Source organism: Protobothrops mucrosquamatus, unplaced genomic scaffold, assembly GCF_001527695.2.
Source record: "Protobothrops mucrosquamatus isolate PMUCROS unplaced genomic scaffold, P.Mucros_1.0 scaffold3, whole genome shotgun sequence".
Classification (NCBI taxonomy): Eukaryota; Metazoa; Chordata; class Lepidosauria; order Squamata; family Viperidae; genus Protobothrops; species Protobothrops mucrosquamatus.
The window spans coordinates 1,216,689-1,238,144 of record NW_015386390.1 but is presented as its reverse complement, the minus strand read 5'-3'; the positions used below and the strand labels follow the sequence as shown (position 1 = coordinate 1,238,144).

The following is a 21,456-nucleotide window of genomic DNA, read 5'->3' as shown; positions in this document are numbered from 1 at the left end:
GCAAGACTAAAAATGTATAGCTGGGTAGGTGTCTTCCCGAGTTACAGGCCATTGTAGGCAGATACTCCTGGGCCAGAAAGAACTAATAGTCTTATGTCTATGGAGATTCTCAGTCATCCAGATCTTGGTTGTCCAGAAGTAATTTTTCAAGAGGCAACTGGATTTCGTTTTGGTTTTTTTTTTTTTTTTGAAGATGTTTTGCTTCTTATCCAAGAAGCTTCTTCAGCTCTGAAGAAGCTTCTTGGATGAGAAGCAAAACATTTTCAAAGAAAAACAAGAAAGTCCAGTTGCCTCTTGAAAAAGCACCTTTGGGACGACTAACAGTCTTGATTCGGAGACCCTGGTATTAGGCTGTACTCAGCTTTGACACTTCGTGGATATAAACATCAATCCTCAAATTTTGGTTCAAACTAACTACAGGTAGTCCTTTACTTACAACCGTTCATTTAGTTACTGTTTGAAGTTACAACAGCACGGAAAAAAGAGATTTATGACCGTTTTTCGCACTTAATGACCATGGCAGCATTCCCCATTGTCAGGTGATCAAAACTGAGACGCCTGGCAACTGACTCATATTTATGATGTCTCGGGATCATGTGATCCTCTTTTACAACCTTCTGACCAGCAAAGTCAATGGGGAAGTCAGATTCACTGTACAGTCATGTTACTAATTTAACATCCGCAGTGATTCATTAACAACCGTGGCAAAAATGGTTGCAAAACGGTGCAAAACTCACTTCACAACTGTCTTGCTCAGTAGCATAAATTTTGGGCTCAATTTTGGCTGTAAGTTGAGGACTACCTATGAATCCCCCCTAAAAATCCTCTGAAACACAAAACATAGCTTATGAGAAAACCAGTTTGTGATTCATCTGAATCCTGTCTTTGTTTAGAGCAGGGGTAGGCAAGCTTGGCTCTTTTATGACTCGTGGACTTCAACTCCCAGAATTCCTAAGCCGGCCATGCTGAGGGGAAAGGGAGAGTTTCCAAGCTGAGCCATGCTGGCTCAGGAATTCTGGGAGTTGAAGTCCACGAGTCATAAAAGAGCCAAGGTTGCCTACCCCTGGTTTAGAGGAACAGCTTAGCATGTGAGGAAAAGATGCCTGGGTCCAACACACGATTTCTTTTTTTATAACCATGCATCTTCTCTTCCTCCTCTTCCCTCAATTTTGAAATGGCACCTACTGAAGTCCTCCCTTTACTGGAATCGATCAAATGATGACCTATAATTCGATTTTAAAAGGCGTTGAGCGACTGGATTTCCCCAGAATAGTAACCAAGCGCCCTGAGGATTTGATTCGACGGCTTTGCAGGTGAGGGAAGAGCAATTGTGTTGCAGAGGTGTGAGGAGAATAATTGAGCGAGGTTGTATTTCCTTTAACACCCAATATCCAGCCAGATTTTAATCTAAAATCTTATGTTCGTTGGTGTTATTCAGCAGTGTAATTCCATACAGATCTATTTAGACCAGCGTTTCTCAACCGTGGCAGCTTGAAGACGGGTGGACTTCAACTCCCAGAATTCCCACATGACCTGAAGTGTTTCTCTGACATTTTTCATCATGGCGTTAAGCTAATGCAGCAGTCAATAAGTAAATGTAGCAGTCATTAAGTGAATCCACTCAGTCGAATGCCATTTTTTTGCCAACAACTAGGAAAAAATGTTGCAGATCGTGGTCACGTGACCACAGAGGTGGATGTGTGGTACAACTATTTACAATCACTCTGAGGTGCCTTACAGGCCACAAAGGACCTCTTTGGTGGCCATAATAAATGTAAACACTCATTAAGTGACCGGTCATTACTCAAGGACTACCTGTATAATACCTTCAGCAGAATTTCTTGATGTTCTGTTCCCATTTTTCAAACAGATTGGACACCATAAATCTTCATTTCTGTGCCTTGAATGATGTTTCACATAATCATACTCTTAGTCTCTTGCTTTTAATTAACCTACAGCCATTTTAATTATATATATGGATGATGGGAAGCCTTGGGCTATCAAACCACTAATGTGCAAGGAAGCTGTAAATCAATCTTGTGGATCACTTTTGGCTGTTACAAATTAATATCTGATTATTATGGGAACTGCTTCAGACCCATTGATATATACTGTAATTGCCCTAACAGATACTGAATAAGTCATTCGTTTTAATCCTCTCTGACTAGGAGAGGTTTGCATTTTTTTTTTTCAAATGACACCAAGCTTGGATTTTGAGACTCCTCAAACATTTCATGAAGTAAAGAACCTGCAACTAGACTCGTTCATCCAGGTCACAGTTATCCCAAAGATGCTTTTTCACAAGGCAACTGGACTTTCTTGTTTTTCTTTGAAGATGTTTCGCTTTTCATCTAGGAAGCTTCTTCAACATCTTTGGGATAGATTCCTGGGAATAAGGCTATTAATGGGCAAAGCTCTATGCCACTTTTCTGGTCACCCATATACACCCAAAACATCAGTGAACTTGTAGATTTCTTTGTCTTCAAGTTCCATGCTTCTTTCCCATAGCAGACATGGCATCTAAAATATCTGCTCAAACGATCATATATGCACACCAGCCAGAAGGATTGGAGATCCTTCAGCTGCCTCACAGATTATCCATGGATAATATAATGTATAGTAAAGTGTTAAACCTGGGAAGATACACAATTTGGTGTGTCACCAAGTCAGCCCTGTCACCAGGTGCCTTTGTGCCAGTCTCTTGTTTTGAGCTGAACTCACCTCAGTTACTGGATAAGAAAAAATAAGAAGACATCCCTGTACACCCCCCTTCAGCTCCCAAAGAATGAATATAAATAATAATAACCATGGTAATAATAAACTGATTCCCTCCCAACCACCTTTCTCCTGCAAATCAAGCCGGAGATACTCAAGTCTCTGAGGTGCACCAGAAAATTAATGATGGAGTTGTGTAGATATTTTCTAAATTATAAAGAGTGTACTCATCTTCTTCCTCTCTCTCTGTCTCTTACTCACAAATGTGTACTAGACAAAGTCCTACAGAGAGATTAGGAAATCTGAAGAATGGAATCCATGACATTAAGAGGCACAGGTAAATTTTATTTGTTTGTTTGTTAGTGTATATGTTTATTTATATGTTTAATTTTTTTGTTTATTAAATGTATTGGCTGCCCATCCTATCACAGGGTAAAGGTTTAAAGATTTGGGTAGTAATCAATGAAGAGTTTGACTGTACATAAGTTCTCTCATTTTACTGCTGTCATTGTTTTTAATGCTTAAGAGAAGAGTTTGTAACTGCGGCCCTCAGGCCAAATTAACAGTCAGGCTGGTTTCATGTACAATTGTACAGTATATCTTGGCCTCAATTCAGATCCCAAATGCAGGAGACCAGTGAAGATCACTAGTTAGGGCCAACACTCCCTTCCTTGAAGTGTCTGATGCTTTCAACAAAGAGAAGAAACTGTCAGGAGCAGGAAGAAGAGATAACAGTATGGAAACCTGCCCCCATGTTTTGGCTGTAAACTCCAATTGCTTGTTTGACCTGGGTATGGCAGATAGTCCCCAACAGGTAAGCTGTAGGAATGATGTGCTCAATAACTGCAAAAAGGTTAAACATATCCTGGCATTAACAGAAAGGAAGGTAACCCAAAACTCTGGTATTATAGTGGCATGTGGGAATGACCTTGGAAGATATGACGAAGAGATACAAACAAGGCAACTGGCATGCAAAAGATTTCTTGGCCCGCAGAAGGAGGAAGGGCGTAGAAAACATTTCATAAGGAAATCCCCCCCCCCTATTTTTCAGAGAATAAAAGGGGAGGAAGGGAGAAACACAGCTAGTCCTCAACCATTAGTTTAGTCACCATTCGAAGTTACAAGGACACTGGAAAAAGTGATTTATGACTTTGTAGCATCCCCATGGTCACGTATCAAAATTCAGACACTTGTCAACTGGCTCGTATTTATGACAGTTGCAGTGTCCCGGGGTCATGTGATCACTTTTTGTGACCTGAGAAGCAAAGTCAATGTGGGAGCCAGATTCACTTAACAACCGTGTTACTAACGTGACAGTTAAGTGTTGTGATTCACTTAACAACTGTGGCAAGAAAGATCATAACATGGTGCGAAATTCACTTTATCAACCGTCTTAGCAACAGAAATTTTGGGCTCAGTTGTGGTCGTGAGTCAAGGACTACCTATACTTTGGGTTTTGCAAGATTCTGTTAATGTAGCCTTAGAATAGGGATAGGCAACCTTGGCTCTTTTATGACTCGTGGACTTCAACTCCCAGAATTCCTGAGCCAGCATGGCTCAACTTGGAAACTCTCCCTTTCCCCTCAGCATGGCTGGCTCAGGAATTCTGGGAGTTGAAGTCCAAGGTTGCCTACCCCTGCCTTAGAACAAAGTAGAATTAGCTCATCAAGTCACGTTTTCCCTCAGGACTAACTAGAAAAGCTGGTATCAACCTTGTAAGACTAAAGATACAAATCTCCCACCATTGCTTTTAGCCCTGATAAGAGTTTCTTTCTCCACCCAGTATGCAGCTGCAGGCTCCACTGTCTCTTATCTAATCAATTCCTAGATAGGATCTCTTCTCCTGTTTCTCACAATCATCCCCACGTACCATTATAGCAGTCCACTGGTAGAAAACGTAGGGCAGACAGATTTGGGGGTGCAACAGGGAGGATTTATTATGGACTTATTTATTATGGACCCTTGACAGATGACAGGACACTGCAGCCCTTGAACAGAAAAAAATATTCTCCAATATCCATCCCTACTTTAACAGTAAGATGCAGTGGCAGGTTTGTTTGGGACTATAAGTGTGACACCAGTTAAATAACTGTCTTGCTGTTTAACTTTCCATTCTAGGTGGCTGAATGGTTTTAACTGGGAAGGACTCAAAGCAATGAAGTTGTCATCACCCCTAAAAAGAGAGGTACTCAACCAGTCCCTTTTAAATTAATGATCAGCTACATGCACAAGCCAGTGTCTCATTTTTTATCAGGAACAGTATTACTGGAGTTCCCCTTTAAGATATGTGTTATGAAGATGCCACAGAGGTACTGTTCCCTCCACACTAATTTGGGTCAGTGGGGACAGAGTTATTGTGTTGTGGACATATCAACAATGAGTTGGTTGGCTCATTTCATCCCTTATAACTCCAAATATACCTAATTATGACAAAGTTAAAATAACACAACCTAGTCAGTTATGTTGTAGGGGCACCTATACAAATTAATTTGTTTTGACCATCTAATCCAGCGGTTCTCAACCTATGGGTCGTGACCCCATTTGGGGTCGATCGACCATTTCACGGGGGTCACCAAGCAAGGCTGTCCGCCATTTTTTCCCCTTTTCCGGCGGGTGCCTTACCTCCCTTGAGCTGGGCCAGCTGGTGGTCGACCTGCTCCGTCTCTGCCGCTTGCCAGCTACGCCTCGGCCGGCGCAGGGGGCGGAACCACGCATGCGCGGCGCTCCCGTGCAGGGAAAGTCCTCGACTTACGACCGGTTGGGTAGTCCTCGACTTACGACCGGTTTAGTCCTCGACTTACGACCGGTTTAGTCCTCAACTTACGACCAGTTTAGTCCTCGACTTACGACCGGTTGGGGGTCACGGCATTAAAAAGGTTGAGAACCACTGATCTAATCCTCCAAGAAAAATCTGGAGAGGAGGAATCTTCCAGAACAGGAAGCCTCTCTGTTACAGACCTCATTGGCAAAGCCTGGCATTGTACAACACATCTCCGAACATTGATTGGCTGTAATCCCCAGTCCATACCCATGGTTGCCTAGTCAGCCAATCGGAAAGAGGCTTGTAATGAAATGAAGTCTTGCCAAGACCTTCCCAGGCAAGGCCTGATGGGGTATCAGGCCAAAATGGCAGAAATTGGACCCAAAGGGGTAGCCGGGCATGGGCTTTATTGTGATTGTCGCGTGTTAAGCCCAACATAGGGCACAATACAGTTTGTGTTATAGATTAGATCTGATGGGATCTGGTAGCAAAATATCTCTTGTAAGGTTTTGTTCAGGTATGCTTAAAAGGGGGGTGATGGCTCAGCGGTTAAAGACACTAAAATTGTCAGCTGGAAAGCTGGCAGCTTGGGTTTGAGACCCCAGCACAATGCAATGGGGTGAGCTCCCATTCTTTGCCTCAGCCCACCTAGCAGTTCAAAAGTATGCAAATGCGAGTAGATAAATAGGTACCACTTCGGTGGAAAGGTAACAATGAAACGGAGATGAATACCTTAGAGTTGGACACAACTGGGCAGGGAAACCTTCAACCTTTTGCTTCAAGTATGCTTATACCATAACTCTTTTATAGCTTTCAGGTCCTATGGACTACAGCCACTTTGACAGATATCCACCTGAACAGGGAGTTCCGCCCGATGAACTTTCAGGCTGGGATAAAGATTTCTAAGAAGAAGGCTAGCGATGTAATTGTCCTCATCCACTGGTTGTCTGCAGTGATTGTACACGTACTTGTTCAGGGCACAGCCGAGATGCACTGAAATTGCATTTAAAATTCAAAGGACCACGGATCGCTCTCTAATTTTCTCTGTAAATTCCCAACACAAAACAATATTGCGTTGGGAAGCTATGCCTTCCGAGCAGCAGAACGAAGGGGAGCAGCGACCAGCAGTTTAGCGCCCTGCCAAATTACAATTTAAATTCCACAATCATCTCCTTCGGAAGTGTGTGTGGCCCATTTATTAACATCAGCATCTATGCTGTAATGCGCTTGGCATAAAATGCCTCGGTGAGCAATCTTGGATCAGATGAGGAACAAAAGAGCGTGAGGCGAATGCTGGAAAGAGAGTAGCATTTAAATAGCGTTGTGAAGGTCTCAGCGCCAGACCTTCCGGGATAAATGAAACCCATTCTTAACAGTGGATGACTCCTGAAAACTAAAATGTGCCTCTGAAATCTTTTCCCTTAAAAAAAAATATATCTTAAAATTAAGGTGTATTATTCTTACAAAAGCAAAAACACGCAGATGTAAAAATGCAGAAAAGAAAAATAAACCAATGCCAAAAAAGGGGGAAAAAAGTAGTAAAAACTAGATGTACAGTACATGCATAGACATACAGTACACGTGTATTTGATTTATTTTCCATAGATGAAGTGTGTGTATATCTCCTATAGACGCACACAAACACATTCACATTTTCACAGAAAATTTCTATTTCTGTTATTTCTATTCTAGTTTCTATTCTTTCAGGGAGGAATGAATCAATGCAGTTGTACAAAGCATTTGATGACCAATTAGACTTTCGAGAAGAAATTCAATCGTTAACTGAAAAATTATTTCCATAAGTAGTCATTTGTATATGTTTCACTTAATTCTGTAAAGATACAAACAGAGGTTTATGTTTATAGGTAGTTTTTGGACATAATGTTAAAAAAAATGGAGCGCCGTAGGTAGGCACTGTAATAGAAATATGTTTTAAAAAGTTAGACTTTGCCGAGTCCCCTTGTGTGGGGAATCTTTTCTGAACTCCATAATATTTTTTAAATCTTTTCTTAATGCTTGCTCCCTTTTTTCTAGATTTGCCCATGTCTGATCTACCAATTGCATATACCTAAACAGGGCTATGGTCAAAAAAATCAAGATGGACTGGATATGACAGTGCAATCCAAGCTCCACCTGCTTTTTTTCCGGTGAATCACAAAAGCAACACACACTGCAAACAGGCAGAGCATTAATTACACCATTATGTCCAGCATTTTGACAATTTGGACCATGCCCCGCAGACACCTCTGAAGCTGAGGCAGCTTTCCTTGATAATGATAAGCATTATCTTAATGGCCCGCTGTGATCTCTTTTCAGAGCTTTAAGTATTCTTTGTGGGGATCATGTATAGTAGGTAACTCACTCACACAATGGATTATTTGGAATTCAAGCACACTAGCCACATGAGAGGCTATTTATAAAGACAGAGATCCTGTCTGTTTTGTTTTGTTTTTTTTAAAAAAAGTTCAAGTCTTCCAGTTTTAAAATAAACCGATCAAAATTAGTAATCAAAGATTTTATTTTGTGGTAGAGCAGTGGCTTGAATGTAGGGGTATAGGATCACTGGACAGATCCTGAGTCTGCATCCTAGCCATTAGCATAATATAGTTGACAAGGGATCCATCGGGATCTAGACCGAACTTTTGTGGAATATGCTAAGGAAATGAAGCTTGGATCTTTTGTATGCCTAGTGCAGAGATAGGCAACCTTGGCTCTTTTATGACTCGTGGACTTCAACTCCCAGAGTTCCTGAGCCAGCCATGCTGAGGAGAAAGGAAGGGTTTCCAAGCTGAGCTATGCTGGCTCAGGAATTCTGGGAGTTGAAGTCCACGAGTCATAAAAGAGCCAAGGTTGCCGACCCCTGGCCTAGTGAACGCTCTATGAGTGCTCAAATGGATCCTTCTTGATCCATTCTAATAGTGGTTCTGCAAAATAAGGGGTGGGTGGGAATTCTGCACTTTTACAGAAACGGTATCTCCAGGTAAATGATCTCAGGTGTTTGGGCTGCGAAGCATCTCTGCTAGTTGAATGTAACGGTACTTCCATCCAATGTAATTCATTTTTATTTAGATTCTCTCAAACAGGGATGGTTTTCCCAAATGACCATTTGTCATACTGGCTTGGCCTAATGGAAATTGGCATCAGCAACGTTTGCCAGGCTACAGAAGTCTTACTTTGACGTAAAGGAACTCTGTAGATGCCAACTGGTACCCATTAGTTATACCAAAGACTGCGCATTGTCACCAAGACATCTCTAATTTTTGCCCTGTTTTGGAACTTTTCGAAATGTAAAGGCTGTAAAATATTTTTTAAAAAACAACAAAGTGCTTTCCCTCTATTTATTTGTATATAAATGCAATATTCATTCCTATACGTTTGAGAATCTTTTTAACGAACGCAGGAAGGCACATTTTATTGCACAGTGTAGAGAGCAAGAGACAGCCCTTGTCCTTTTTAATATTTGTCAAATGCATTGATTTCTTTGTGTGCATAAATAAATCTGTTCTACAACATTTCATTGGGTTGTATTTTTCCATGTTGTCATAAAGGGTAAGGCAACTCTGGCTTCTGGCACACTGCTGCCTCCTCCAGTAATGGGAGTTCAAAAGGGACTTTTCTGCAAGTTAATGCAAATGATGGGTTGTGAAAGCTAGGGCCAAAAATGGGTAAACAGCCTTTCACATAATAATAATAATAATAATAATAATAATAATAATAATAATAATAATAATAATAATAATAACAACAACAACAACAACAACAATAACAACATCTGGCTGACTGTGCGATGATCCATAAAAATAATAATGATGATGATGATGTTGGAAGGGACCTTGGAGGTCATCTAGTCCAACCCCCTGCTCAGGCAGGAAACCCTACCATATCAGATAAATAGCTGTCCAGTCTCTTCTTAAAGACTTCCAGTGTTGGAGCATTCACAGCTTCTGGAGGCAGGTTGTTCCACTGGTTAATTGTTCTAACTGTCAGAAAATTTCTCCTTAGTTCTAGGTTGCTTCTGTCCTTGATTAGTTTCCATCCGTTGCTTCTTGTCCCGCCTTCAGGCGCTTTGGAGAATAGCTTGACTCCCTCTTCTTTGTGGCAGCCCCTGAGATATTGGAACACTGCTATCATGTCACTTTTTGTCCTTCTCTTTATTAAACCAGATATACCCAATTCCTGCAGTCTTTCTTCATATGTTTTAACCTCCAGCCCCCTGATCATCTTTGTTGCTCTTCTCTGCACTCTTTCTAGAGTCTCAACATCTTTTTTACATCGTGGTGACCAAATGACAGGGATTCAGTCAAGTTTCCCATGCATGTTCATGCTAAAAGATGAAAAATCGAATATACTGTAAGTAGTCTTTGACCTACGGCCATAATTGAGCCCAGAATTATGGTTGTCAATTGTGCCGGTCATCATGTGACCGTGACTGATTTTGCAACCTTTTTTTTAAGTGGCCGTTAAGCAAATCCGTTGTCTGTAATGGGTGGGTTTTTTTGTGGAAACTGGAAATCAAACATTAGTTTCTGACACAAATGTCAGAAATCATGATCACATGGCCACAGGACATGTAACGGTATTTCCATCCAATGTAATTCATTTTTATTTAGATTCTCTCAAACAGGGATGGTTTTCCCAAATGACCATTTGTCATACTGGCTTGGCCTAATGGAAATTGGCATCAGCAACATTTGCCAGGCTACAGAAGTCTTACTTTGATGTAAAGGAAGTCTCAAGATGCCAACTGGTACCCATTAGTTATACCAAAGACTGCGTATTGCCATCGCAATAGCCTGAAGCCAATTTCTCCCTCTAAAATCCTCAATGGTACTTGAGAGACAGTAAACATCTTCTGAGATTGTGTTTATTTTGTTAATGAAAGATAATTTTTCATCCATCTTCCCGGCAAGCTCCTATTAATCAAGCTCCTATGAAGCATTCTGACATCTGGATATCAAAATAACAGGGTTTTAGAACATAGAACATAGAATAATAGGATTGGAAGGAACCTTGAAGTATTCTTGTCTAATCCCCAGCCCAAACAGGAGACGCTATATCATTCCGGACAAACGGCTGTCCAGTCTCTTCTTGGAAAACTCCGGAGTTGAAGCACTTAACATGTCCAGTGGTAAGTCCCAAAGGTGCTTTTTTCCCCAAAGGTAACTGGATTGTTTTTTTTTCTTTGAAAACATATCATTTCTCATGCAAGACATTTCTTCAGTTCCAAGAAAGTCCAGTTGCCTTTTGGAAAAAACACGTTTGGGACAGCCATGACCTGGATGATTGAGATCTCCATTGACTTCCAAAGGTAAGGCGTTCCACTGATATTGTCAGGAAATTTCTCCTCAGTTTGAGGTTGGGTTTCTCTTTAATGAACTTTAATGAACTTGCACTCAGGTTGACCCCCCCCCCCTTTGTAATATCCCCTGAAGTACTAGAAGACTGCTATCATATCATCCCTACTCTTTCTTTTCCTTGGACTAGACCAGGGGTAGGCAACCTTGGCTCTTTTATGACTCGTGGACTTCAACTCCCAGAATTCCTGAGCCAGCCATGCTGAGGGGAAAGGGAGAGTTTCCAAGCTGAGCCATGCTGGCTCAGGAATTCTGGGAGTTGAAGTCCACGAGTCATAAAAGAGCCAAGGTTGCCTACCCCTGGACTAGACATATCTGGTTCTGTCAATTGTTCATTATGTGGTTTTGTATTGTGGTTTATCCCAGAAATGAACAAAACAGAACATTTATTTCTTAGTTACTTCTAACCTCACAGAACAATTTGGCCATCATCCAATTTTATCTCCTTGCTTCATACCACAATCTTGTGACATCCCCAGGCAATGATTTAAGTACCTTTATTCCTGCTGCCTCCAATACTGCCATGCACATAGACTGAGGATAATTCATCATTAGACCAGCAACAAGAGCTATCAATCTTCATCAAAAGAGCTGGGCTCAAATATAACCTTTCAGAGGATTTGCTTCTGCAATTAACATGAGAATTAAGGACTTTTTGGAATGGTTAATGCAGGGTTAGGAATTATGGTTGCTCCACAAAGCTAAGGTCCTCTTCTAAACCTTGTCTTCACATTGAACATGAATGAATGAATGAATGAATGAATGAATGAATGAATGAAGACAGAGTTGGAAGGGACCTTGGAGGTCTTCTAGTCCAACCCCCTGTTCAGGCAGGAAACCCTATGCCATTTCAGACAAATGGTTGTCCAATCTCTTCTTAAACACTTCCAGTGTTGGAGCATTCACAACTTCTGGAGGCAAATCGTTCTACTGATTGTTCTGTCAGGAAATTTCTCCTTAGTTCTAGGTTGCTTCTCTCCTTGATTAGTTTCCATCCGTTGCTTCTTGTCCTGCCTTCAGAATAGCTTGACTTCCTCTTCTTTGTGGCAACCCCTGAGATATTGGAACACTGCTATCATGTCACCCCCACGATGGATATTTTACATTGTGGCGACCAAAACTGGATGCAGTATTCCAAGTGTGGTCTTACAAAGGCATTGTAAAGTGGTATTAACACTTCATGTGATCTTGAGTCTGTCCCTGTTAATGCAGCCTAGAAGTGTGTTAGCTTTTCTGGCAGCTGCAGCACATTGCTGGCTCATAGTTAAGTTATTGTCCACGAGGACTCCGAGATCAAATCCATGGCTTCATCTTGATGTCAACGCTGCTAACATTGGATGTTTTTGCTTTGATAACAGTTGGAGATGCAACCATTTTCTTCTTATGTTTTACTTTTAGAGTTAGAGTTAGAGTTAGATGATGCTGGGGGGAGGAATGTGCATGAGAGTTTAGTTAGACATAACAATACTAGACCTAGTGTGTGAACCAAGGTTATTAAAATAAAATTATAAGAATTGGCGGTCTGCATTTCAAACTAATTGGAGAATGTGATTTATGACTGTTAATTGGAGGAGGAAATTGTGCTTTGATACTATGTGCTCAGGGGAGGGGAATCTAGTTTTTGGCTTCAATTATGTTACTGCCGATACTATGCTTTTCTAATAAAGAATCTTTAAGGTAAACAATGCCTCAGAGTTCTTTGAAGAGTTTCATCTGTCGGAACCATGACACTTGAACATGTTTATTTACCTTTAATATGACTCTGGAGGCTAAAGCATATGATGAACGGCTAAGACAGTGATGGCGAACCTTTTAGAGACCGAGTGCCCAAACTGCAACCCAAAACCCACTTATGCATCGTCGAGTGCCAGCTGGGTATGGCCCATTGACTGGGTGTGGCCCATTGGGTGGGTGTGGCCCATTGGGTGGGCATGGCTGCAGTGGTAACGGCAGACTGGGTGGGACTAAAAAGTTCAATCAATCAATTCCAACTTTGCAAGATCTTTTTTTTCCCCGCGAGAAGTTGAAATTGACTGATTGATAAGCGAAAAGGTTTTATAAAACCCAGCTGAAGGCCTAGGACTGGAGCGATGGCGCGCGTGCCCACAGAGAGGGCTCTGAGTGCCGCCTCTGGCACCCGTGCCATAGGTTCGCCACCACTGGGCTAAGGGAACAAGGTATGTTTGGCCTAATGAAGAGAATACTTAGGGGATACCTGATAGCAGTCTTCCAGTACTTGAAGGGATGTCACAGGGAAGAGGGCATCAATTTATTCTCCATAGCACCTGAAGGCAGGATACAAACCAATGGGTGGAAGCTGATCAGAAGGAGATCCTACCTGGAATCGAGGAAATTCCCAACATTGAGAACAATTAACCAGTGAAACAGCTTGCCTCTCAGAGTTATAGGTACTCTTATCACTGGAGGCTCCCAAGAAAAGATTGGACAACCATTTGTCCAGGATGACATAAGGACTCCTGCAGGGGGTCTCCAAAAGTCCCTTCCAGTCCTATGGTTCCATGTTGGATTGCTTGGAAAGATAAATCTACTTTGGGTTAATATCTTAGCTCCCCTGGAGGGGTAGTGCTGACCTATTACATAAGAAGGTTGTTAGAAACACAAGATAATGTGTGTGATACACTTTGCCCTTAGTTGAAATACAGGAATTGTAAATGAACTCTGAAGAATAGTTACCTGTCAGTTTTCCTCTTTTTTCACTAAAATATTCCTAAAATGGTGGTTCCATGAAAATCAGTAGGATTTTACTTCCACAAAAACTACTTAGAACTGAATGAGAAGCAGTTATTTAGAAGAATCATTATTTTAGTTCTGTGGCAGCCAGCCTAAATCCTGTCTGCCCTAATTTGTCCACGGGGTTTTTCCTCTTAGCCGAGTAGTACAAAAAATGATAGCTTGGCTTTTATAACAACGCTTTTGTAAACCCAAGGTTACATCTAGCTTTGCATCTAGAAATGGATTGTAAACCAAAGCTGACTCTGAATGAAATATTACTGTGCTCCCACACAAAAACACAATTCTAATGAATCCTAGTGTTTAAGACATTTGCTGGTAACACAAGACAACAATTCAGTTGTGAAGGTTATTTGCCAGCAGAATTCAAGCAGTAAGCACCATTTCCTGATAAACCAGCACAACCTCAGTCATAGAATTGAGATGCCTACTCAAAATCCAGTAAGAAACTCTAAAGCAGGAGTGTCCAACTTCAGCAACGTGAAGATTTGTAGACTTCAATTCCCAGAATTCCCCACCAAGCACGGCTGGCTGGAGAATTCTGGGAACTGAAGTCCACAGGTTTTAAAGTTGCCCAGGTTGGACCCCCCCTGCTTTAAAGCCTTTTTACCCGCCTATACTTATTCATCAGGTGACAAAACCAATCTCCTTAAAGGACAGACATCTGCCAGGGTGTTTCTTTTCAAACCTGGCAATGTTGGCTCATGGCTTCAGAGACCAAGCTGAAAGTTTGTTTTATAGCAAAATGATGCCAACCCAGAATGGAAAACTATGCTTTGGGTTCACACACAAAGTATGCCAATCCGTGGCTTCCTTACTCGTGTCTTCTTTATTATTTAATGCATAGGTTGGCTCAATCTGCTTATTATTAAATAAGTGATTGACTTCAGAAAATCTGATAATTGTAAGGCTTACAAATCATACATTTACAGGGAGTCCTGGATTTACAATGGTGCCCAAAATTTCCATCGCTAAGCAAGACATTTGTTGAGTTTTGCCCCATTTTACAACCTTTCTTGCTGTTCAGTGAATCACTGCAGTTGTTAAGTTAGTAACATGGTTGTTAAGTGAAATCTGGCTTCCCCGTTGACTTTGCTCGTCAGAGGTTTGCAAAAGATGATGAAATAACTCCAGGACACCGCAACTGTCATAAGTACATGCCAGTTTCCAAGTGCATGAATTTTGATCACATGCCCATGGGAATGCTGCAAAGGTCAAAAGTGTGAAAAACTTAAGTCACTTTTCTTCAGTGCCGTTGTAACTTTGAATTGTCCCTAAATGAATAGTTTTAAGTTGAGAACTACCTGTAATTAGTTTGAAACAAGCAATGTCCCATTATGCCAGGGCAATCAGTTTACACATAACATAATAAGCCAGCTATTTGCAAGTGCATGTATTCATATACCTTGCCTTCTCTATTCTCACCACTCATCTTTCCATAAGATCTGGGTCACCTGGCTGAACACAGATCATTCATTGGGGAGGGGGGTGCTTTGTGTCAGTTGGTCACTTCAGGACAAGGGTAGGCGACCTTGGCTCTTTTATGACTTGTGGACTTCAACTCCCAGAATTCCTGAGCCAGCATGGCTCAGCTTGGAAACTCTCCCTTTCCCCTCAGCAGGGCTGCCTCAGGAATTCTGGGAGTTGAAGTCCACGAGTCATAAAAGAGTCAAGGTTGCCTACCCGTTTCAGGATAATGCAGAGATTCCTTCTCTCCATGGGTCCCTTTGGGGCCGCCATCTTTTTTTCCTCTTGACGGAAAGAACGGGGCATACCTTCCTCTGGCCTGTTTTTTTTAGTGTGCCTGTAGTGCTTTTATGTGTCGCGTCTATTATTTTCTAACATTGCAAAGCTCTTCAGGGACTTTCTTGGTTTTTCCTTGAAGACATTTGCTTCTCCTCCAGGGAGCTTCTTCAGTTCTGACTCCAACTTCCGTCAAAACTGAAGAAGCTTCTTGGATGAGAAGCAAAACATCTTCAAGGAAAAACAAAGACAGTTCAATTGCCTTTTGAAAAAAAAAACACCTTTGGGACATAGCAGAGCCCCTGTTGCTTGTCCAGCTCCCCATAGCATCCATTTCTTAAGCATCCAGTATTGGTCTAGATCAGGGGTAGGCAACCTTGGCTCTTTTATGACTCGTGGACTTCAACTCCCAGAATTCCTGAGCCAGCATGGCTCAGCTTGGAAACCTCTCCCTTTCCCCTCAGCATGGCTGGCTCAGGAATTCTGGGAGTTGAAGTCCACGAGTCATAAAAGAGCCAAGGTTGCCTACCCCTGGTCTAGATGGTCCTTTGTGTATGCCAAACAGACAGATTTAATGTACATGTGCAGAATTTAAGTCACTTTGCCCTCCTAAGAATCTGAATGCCCTTTGAATAGCCCAGGGGGCAAATAACACATATCTTACTGCTGAATAAATACATATAGATAATTATTATCTCAAATTAGACCTATTTTTGATGCAATGCTTTTTTTCCCCCCTCCTAATTTTTTTCCTCCCTTTGAAGTTTTAAATAGCTATTATCTCATGTTTGGATGAAAACCTTTAATGTACCTTGAAAATATAAAGAAAAGAGAACTTTTCATCTCTTGAAAAGCTTATCTATAGAATGTTCCTCCTGGCCCCGTCAACATGGAGAGATTTGTTTTCAAAGGCTGTTTTATGAAAAAAGATTCAGACCCTCTTTCCCATTTAGATTCTGCCCTTTGATGGAGTAATGGAGCGTGAAGTGCTTCCTTCTCACAAACCCCTTCTTTCTTGATGAGTCATAAACTAGCCATTATTTTCATTGGATTCTCTCCAATAACTTGCTTCACAGGACCTGTATCAGTTTTTAAATCCAGTTTATAGCCTTTGCTTTCAGCCTTTCTCATCAGGTTCCCTCGGAGTGACTCAGCCCTCACCGTGCAGAAATGGTTACCTTAACTATTAGTCCTGTCGTGGTTGGTTGTGGAAATTTATTATCCTCATTGCTGGGGGGGTGGTGTCAATTAGCTTGTTAGAATCGAACAAATAGCTGGCATAGTTCTGTAAAGTGTTATGTGTAACTGTGCTAACACAATGGGAATAATAATAATAATAATAATAATAATAATAATAATAATAATAATAATAATAATAATAATAATAATAATAATAATAATAAAGTTGGAAGGGACCTTGGAGGTCATCTAGTCCAACCCCTTACTCAGGCAGGAAACCCTATATCATTTCGGACAAATGGCTGTCCAGTCTTAAAAACTTCCAGTGTTGGAGCAATCACTGCTTCTGGAGGCAGATGGTTCCACTGGTTAATTGTTCTAACTGTCAGGAAGTTTCTCCTTAGTTCTAAGTTGCTTCTCTCCTTGATTAGTTTTCATCCGTTGTTTCTTGTCTTTGGATAATAGCTTGACTCCCTCTTCTTTGAGGCAACCCCTGAGATATTGCAACACTGCTATCATGGCCCCCCTCGTCCTTCTCTTCATTAAACTAGACATACCTAATTCCAGCAACCTTTCCTTATATGTTGTAGCCTCCAGTCCCCTAATCATCTTTGTTGCTCTTCTCTGCACTCTTGCTTGTTTCAAACTAATTACAGGTAGTTCTCAACTTAGAACTATTCATTTAGGGACAATTCAAAGTTACAACGGCACTGAAGAAAAGTTTTTCACACTTTTGACCTTTGCAGCATTCCCATGGGCAGGTGATCAAAATTCATGCACTTGGAAACTGGCATGTACTTATGACAGTTGCGGTGTCCTGGAGTTATTTCATCTTTTGCAAACTTCTGACGAGCAAAGTCAATGGGGAAGCCAGATTTCACTTAACAACCATGTTACTAACTTAACAACTGCAGTGATTCACTGAACAGCAAGAAAGGTTGTAAAATGGGGCAAAACTCAACAAATGTCTTGCTTAGCGATGGAAATTTTGGGCACCATTGTAAATCCAGGACTCCCTGTATTGTATGGTTTGTAAGCCTTACAATTATCAGATTTTCTGAAGTCAACCACTTATTTAATAATAAGCAGATTGAGCCAACCCATGCATTAAATAATAAAGACACGAGTTAAGGAAGCCATGGATTGGCATACTTTGTGTGTGAACCCAAAGCATAGCTTTCCATTCTGGGTTGGCGTCATTTTGCTATAAAACAAACTTTCAGCTTGGTCTCTGAAGCCATGAGCCAACATTGCCAGGTTTGGAAAGAAGCGCCCTGGCAGATGTCTGTCCTTTAAGGAGATTGCTTTCGTCACCTGGTGAAGAAATATAGGCGGGTAAAAAGGCTTTAAAGCAGGGGGGGGGGTCCAACCTGAGCAACATTTCTAGATGCAAAGCTAGATGTAACTTTAATCACTCAAAACACTACCCTAAAGTTGACATCCAAGGCCTCTTTATATAGGGAAACCAGATTCTTTTGTGGTCCATGATCACCATTAAGGTAAATTGTGAGCTTGCAATGTCTTGCAATCAAGGAATGTGATGGGCTCCAGAGCATTCTAGCACCAATGAAAAATGAGGGTGAAAGACAGGATCACTAGCAACCAATTGCCATCTCATTTCTGTTCTCTAGAACAGAATCCACCTGGAGGAACAGGGGCTTAGGACAGGGGTGTCAAACTCAATTTCATTAAGGGCCGCATCAGCACTGTGGTTGTCCTCGGGGAGCCGGATAGGTGTGGCCAGGGTGGGCACAGCCTACTGGGTGGGCATGGCTGGAGTGGGTGTGGCCTACTGGGTGGACATGGCCAGCTCTACATCGTTCGCGTCAAGGGTGCCTGGGCAGGAGTGGGACAGATCTGAGGGTCTCTGGCAGAAGGGGGTGGGACCAGGGCAAGCACCAAGGCATGCTCCACTGGAAGAGCCTGCTGAAACCCCTCCCCTGGAGCCCATCAAGCCGGATATGTGAAGTAGGCGAGGGCCATTTGCTGGCTACTTCCAGGCGATGGTGCATTTCTTCATTCCTCACAAAGGGTGACACCTCCCCAGCATGCACCCAGGGGGCGGGGCTGACGCGGCAGGGCTGGTTCCTCGCTGTTTCCAGATGGCCTTGTGGAGCTAAGACTGAATGCATTTCAGCATAGATGGCCACCACAAAATTGTACACTGGTTCCCGGCCGGCCTGGGCGGGGGCCAAGGCAGCAGGGGCCGTTCCCTCACTGTTTCCAGGATGGCTTCGTGGGCCACATGAAACGTTGCAGGCCGCATCCGGCCCCCGGGCCTTGTGTTTGAAATGTCTGGCTTAGGAGCAACATTATGCAGAAGAGGTGGAGTCAAGAGAGTAATCAGTCTGGAGTCCTTACGTTGCCAAAAGTGATCCAAGACTAGCCTCTCTTGAATCCCTTTAACTCTTATCTAGCACCGATTTGGAAGGCCACAAGTTGATTAGATTCCTGTGTATAGGCCTGAGCAATAAATCTTCTGAAGTTACAATTTTATGTAAGTTACAAAGTTACATATAAGCCTGGTTTTTCAAGCCTGACCCATTGGTTTCTATTATATAAAAATGGAATTACTGTATTAAGAAGCCCAGCTTGACAGGGCCATCTCTTGTGCTCAAACATGAAAGGGAAACACCATGGCTGATAGACAATAAAATAAAAGGCAAAACTTAAACTCATCATCTTCTGCTTTCTAGTCTGGAGCCTTAACCACTAGAGCAGGGGTAGGCAACCTTGGCTCTTTTATGACTCGTGGACTTCAACTCCCAGAATTCCTGAGCCAGCATGGCTCAGCTTGGAAACCTCTCCCTTTCCCCTCAGCATGGCTGCTCAGGAATTCTGGGAGTTGAAGTCCACGAGTCATAAAACAGCCAAGGTTGCCTACCCCTGCACTAGAGCAAGCTGGCTATAACATAAGTTTCTAAAATTTTATTTATTTGCACAGTTGAATGATACTTTGTCTTTCTTCTCTGCCTCAAAGAGGCTAACTTTGCTAATTTTAACTCAATTTTAATGTTGATAGTTATTATTTTAAGGTTTAATGTTTTATCTTGTTTTTACTTGGATGTAAGCCATCCAGAGTTGCCTCTTGGCAAGATGGGTAGCTACTAACGTAACAACTGCAGTGATTCAATTAACTGGGGCAAGAAAAGTCATAAAATGGTGCAAAACTCACTTATTGTCTTGCTTAGCAACAGGAGTTTTGGGCTCATGTAGTCATAAATCAAGGACTATCAGTATTTATAATAATAATAATAATAGTAAAGTTGGAAGGGACCTTGGAGTTCATCTAGTCCAACCCCCAGGAAGTGTGAATTAAGTAGCTTAGAATTAATGCAGACAAATAAAAAAAAATATTCTTCCACATCCCTCTCTTTAACAATTGTGGACTGTGATTTTTGTCATGAGTATTTTTGTAGTTACTAGAAAATAAACAAGAATCCTAAACTTCATACTAAGCTGTTTTTCAAAAACACAATCTTGTACACAATAATATGCAGTGGGGGAAAAAAGCATTGTTAACTAAAGGAGAGAAACAAACAAATCAAACAAGCTTATATATTAGCAGAGAAAATATTCTTCTTTGTGATCTGGGATATACACATTTATGTTTGAAGGCAGATATATAGATATATAATTTTTCAAAATTAATATAAAAACCGCTGTGTGTTTTAAGACTACTAAAATGCAGAAATTAATTAACATATGCATTAGAAATAAATTAAATGCATTGATAAAAGCTTCTTTCCATATACAAATATCCTTTGGCTTTTTAAAAACTTTACTGATGCCAACTGTACAAGCATTTATTCCTAAACAAAAAAAAATGTACAAAAGTCTTTATATACATTTTACATAGACGAGGAGGTGGTAAGATTAATCACAAATGAATTGGTTGTTCACTTAGGCAGTATTTACCCTCCCGAATCTGCAACTCACCTCTCTAGAAATTAAAGCTGAAAAACCCCATTTGCACTGCTACAGGTTTGCCTGAATGTAAGAAAATTGTCCCAGGTTTTCAGCAGTGTGGAAGGCACTTTCCATCTTCTGTAAGATGCAGAAGATGCAGTGGTAGATTTGAACCCAGATCCTAACCTCCCCAAACTTGGCAACTTCAAGACTTTTGGACTTCAACTCCCAGAATTCCTCATCTAGCCATGAAGTCAACAAATCTTAAAGTTGCCAAGTTTGGGGATCCAAGATCGATGTTCTACAAAGTTATGCATGTGGTCATTGAGACGGGGGTGTGAAAAATGTCAAGATGGCGGTTAGGACAACTTTGAAGCCCCACCCATTTTAAATGAGTTTTACAGGCATGATGCGTGTAAAGAAGACAAGTGTTGGAAAATTGGCAGTTAACCTGGAAGGAGGGGTCAAATGAGGGCTTAGCTTGGAATACTTGATTCTGCAAGCAGTATAAGCTTGACCTCCCCCCAAATCCATGAAGCTTTATCCGGTCATTCCCGAGAAGGCAAGCAGTCTGAGGAGATTCTTATAATATGTGTGGCAAACCCTAAAGCTACTGGCTTTGGCTTTTCATGACAAGTGATGGCCGCTTGCTTCTAATAGCTATGCTTCTATGGTGGCTGCCATCTTGACTGTTCCTCCACGGGCACCCCTTTCTGCAACACATATGGATACCGTATATTGGGACAACTGCCTCTAACTAACTAACTTCACACTGAAATAGATTCTGAGAGCAAAGCTGAGTTCATACATCTTGCTAAGCCACGATTTAATCATAGTTCATTAAATACATCACAATTCACCTAGCTTATATAGCCACAGATCATCTTCACAAACTCCAATGGCTAAGTTCATACAGCGTGTCAAAATCAACCCAATAAATCAAGGAGTGGCATCTCAACTTTCATGATCTGGGTCCTAGTTAAGAACTTACCTGCTCCCTTCCCAAATGGGTCACGCATTAAACATATTTGCTATATTTGTTTT

At 41.5% G+C, this 21,456-nt stretch overlaps 1 protein-coding gene across 1 annotated transcript in view; it reads left to right on the top strand.

Moving 5' to 3' along the window:
* Positions 1-6,382, top strand: part of PRKG2 (protein kinase cGMP-dependent 2) — a 75,776-nt gene extending 69,394 nt beyond the window's left edge. The window contains exons 15-18 of the mRNA XM_029287371.1: positions 1,191-1,313; positions 2,990-3,052; positions 4,834-4,900; positions 6,287-6,382. Coding sequence (XP_029143204.1) covers positions 1,191-1,313; positions 2,990-3,052; positions 4,834-4,900; positions 6,287-6,382 — 349 coding nt within the window. The remainder of the gene's footprint in view (positions 1-1,190; positions 1,314-2,989; positions 3,053-4,833; positions 4,901-6,286) is intronic.
* The last annotated feature ends 15,074 nt before the right edge of the window (positions 6,383-21,456 follow it).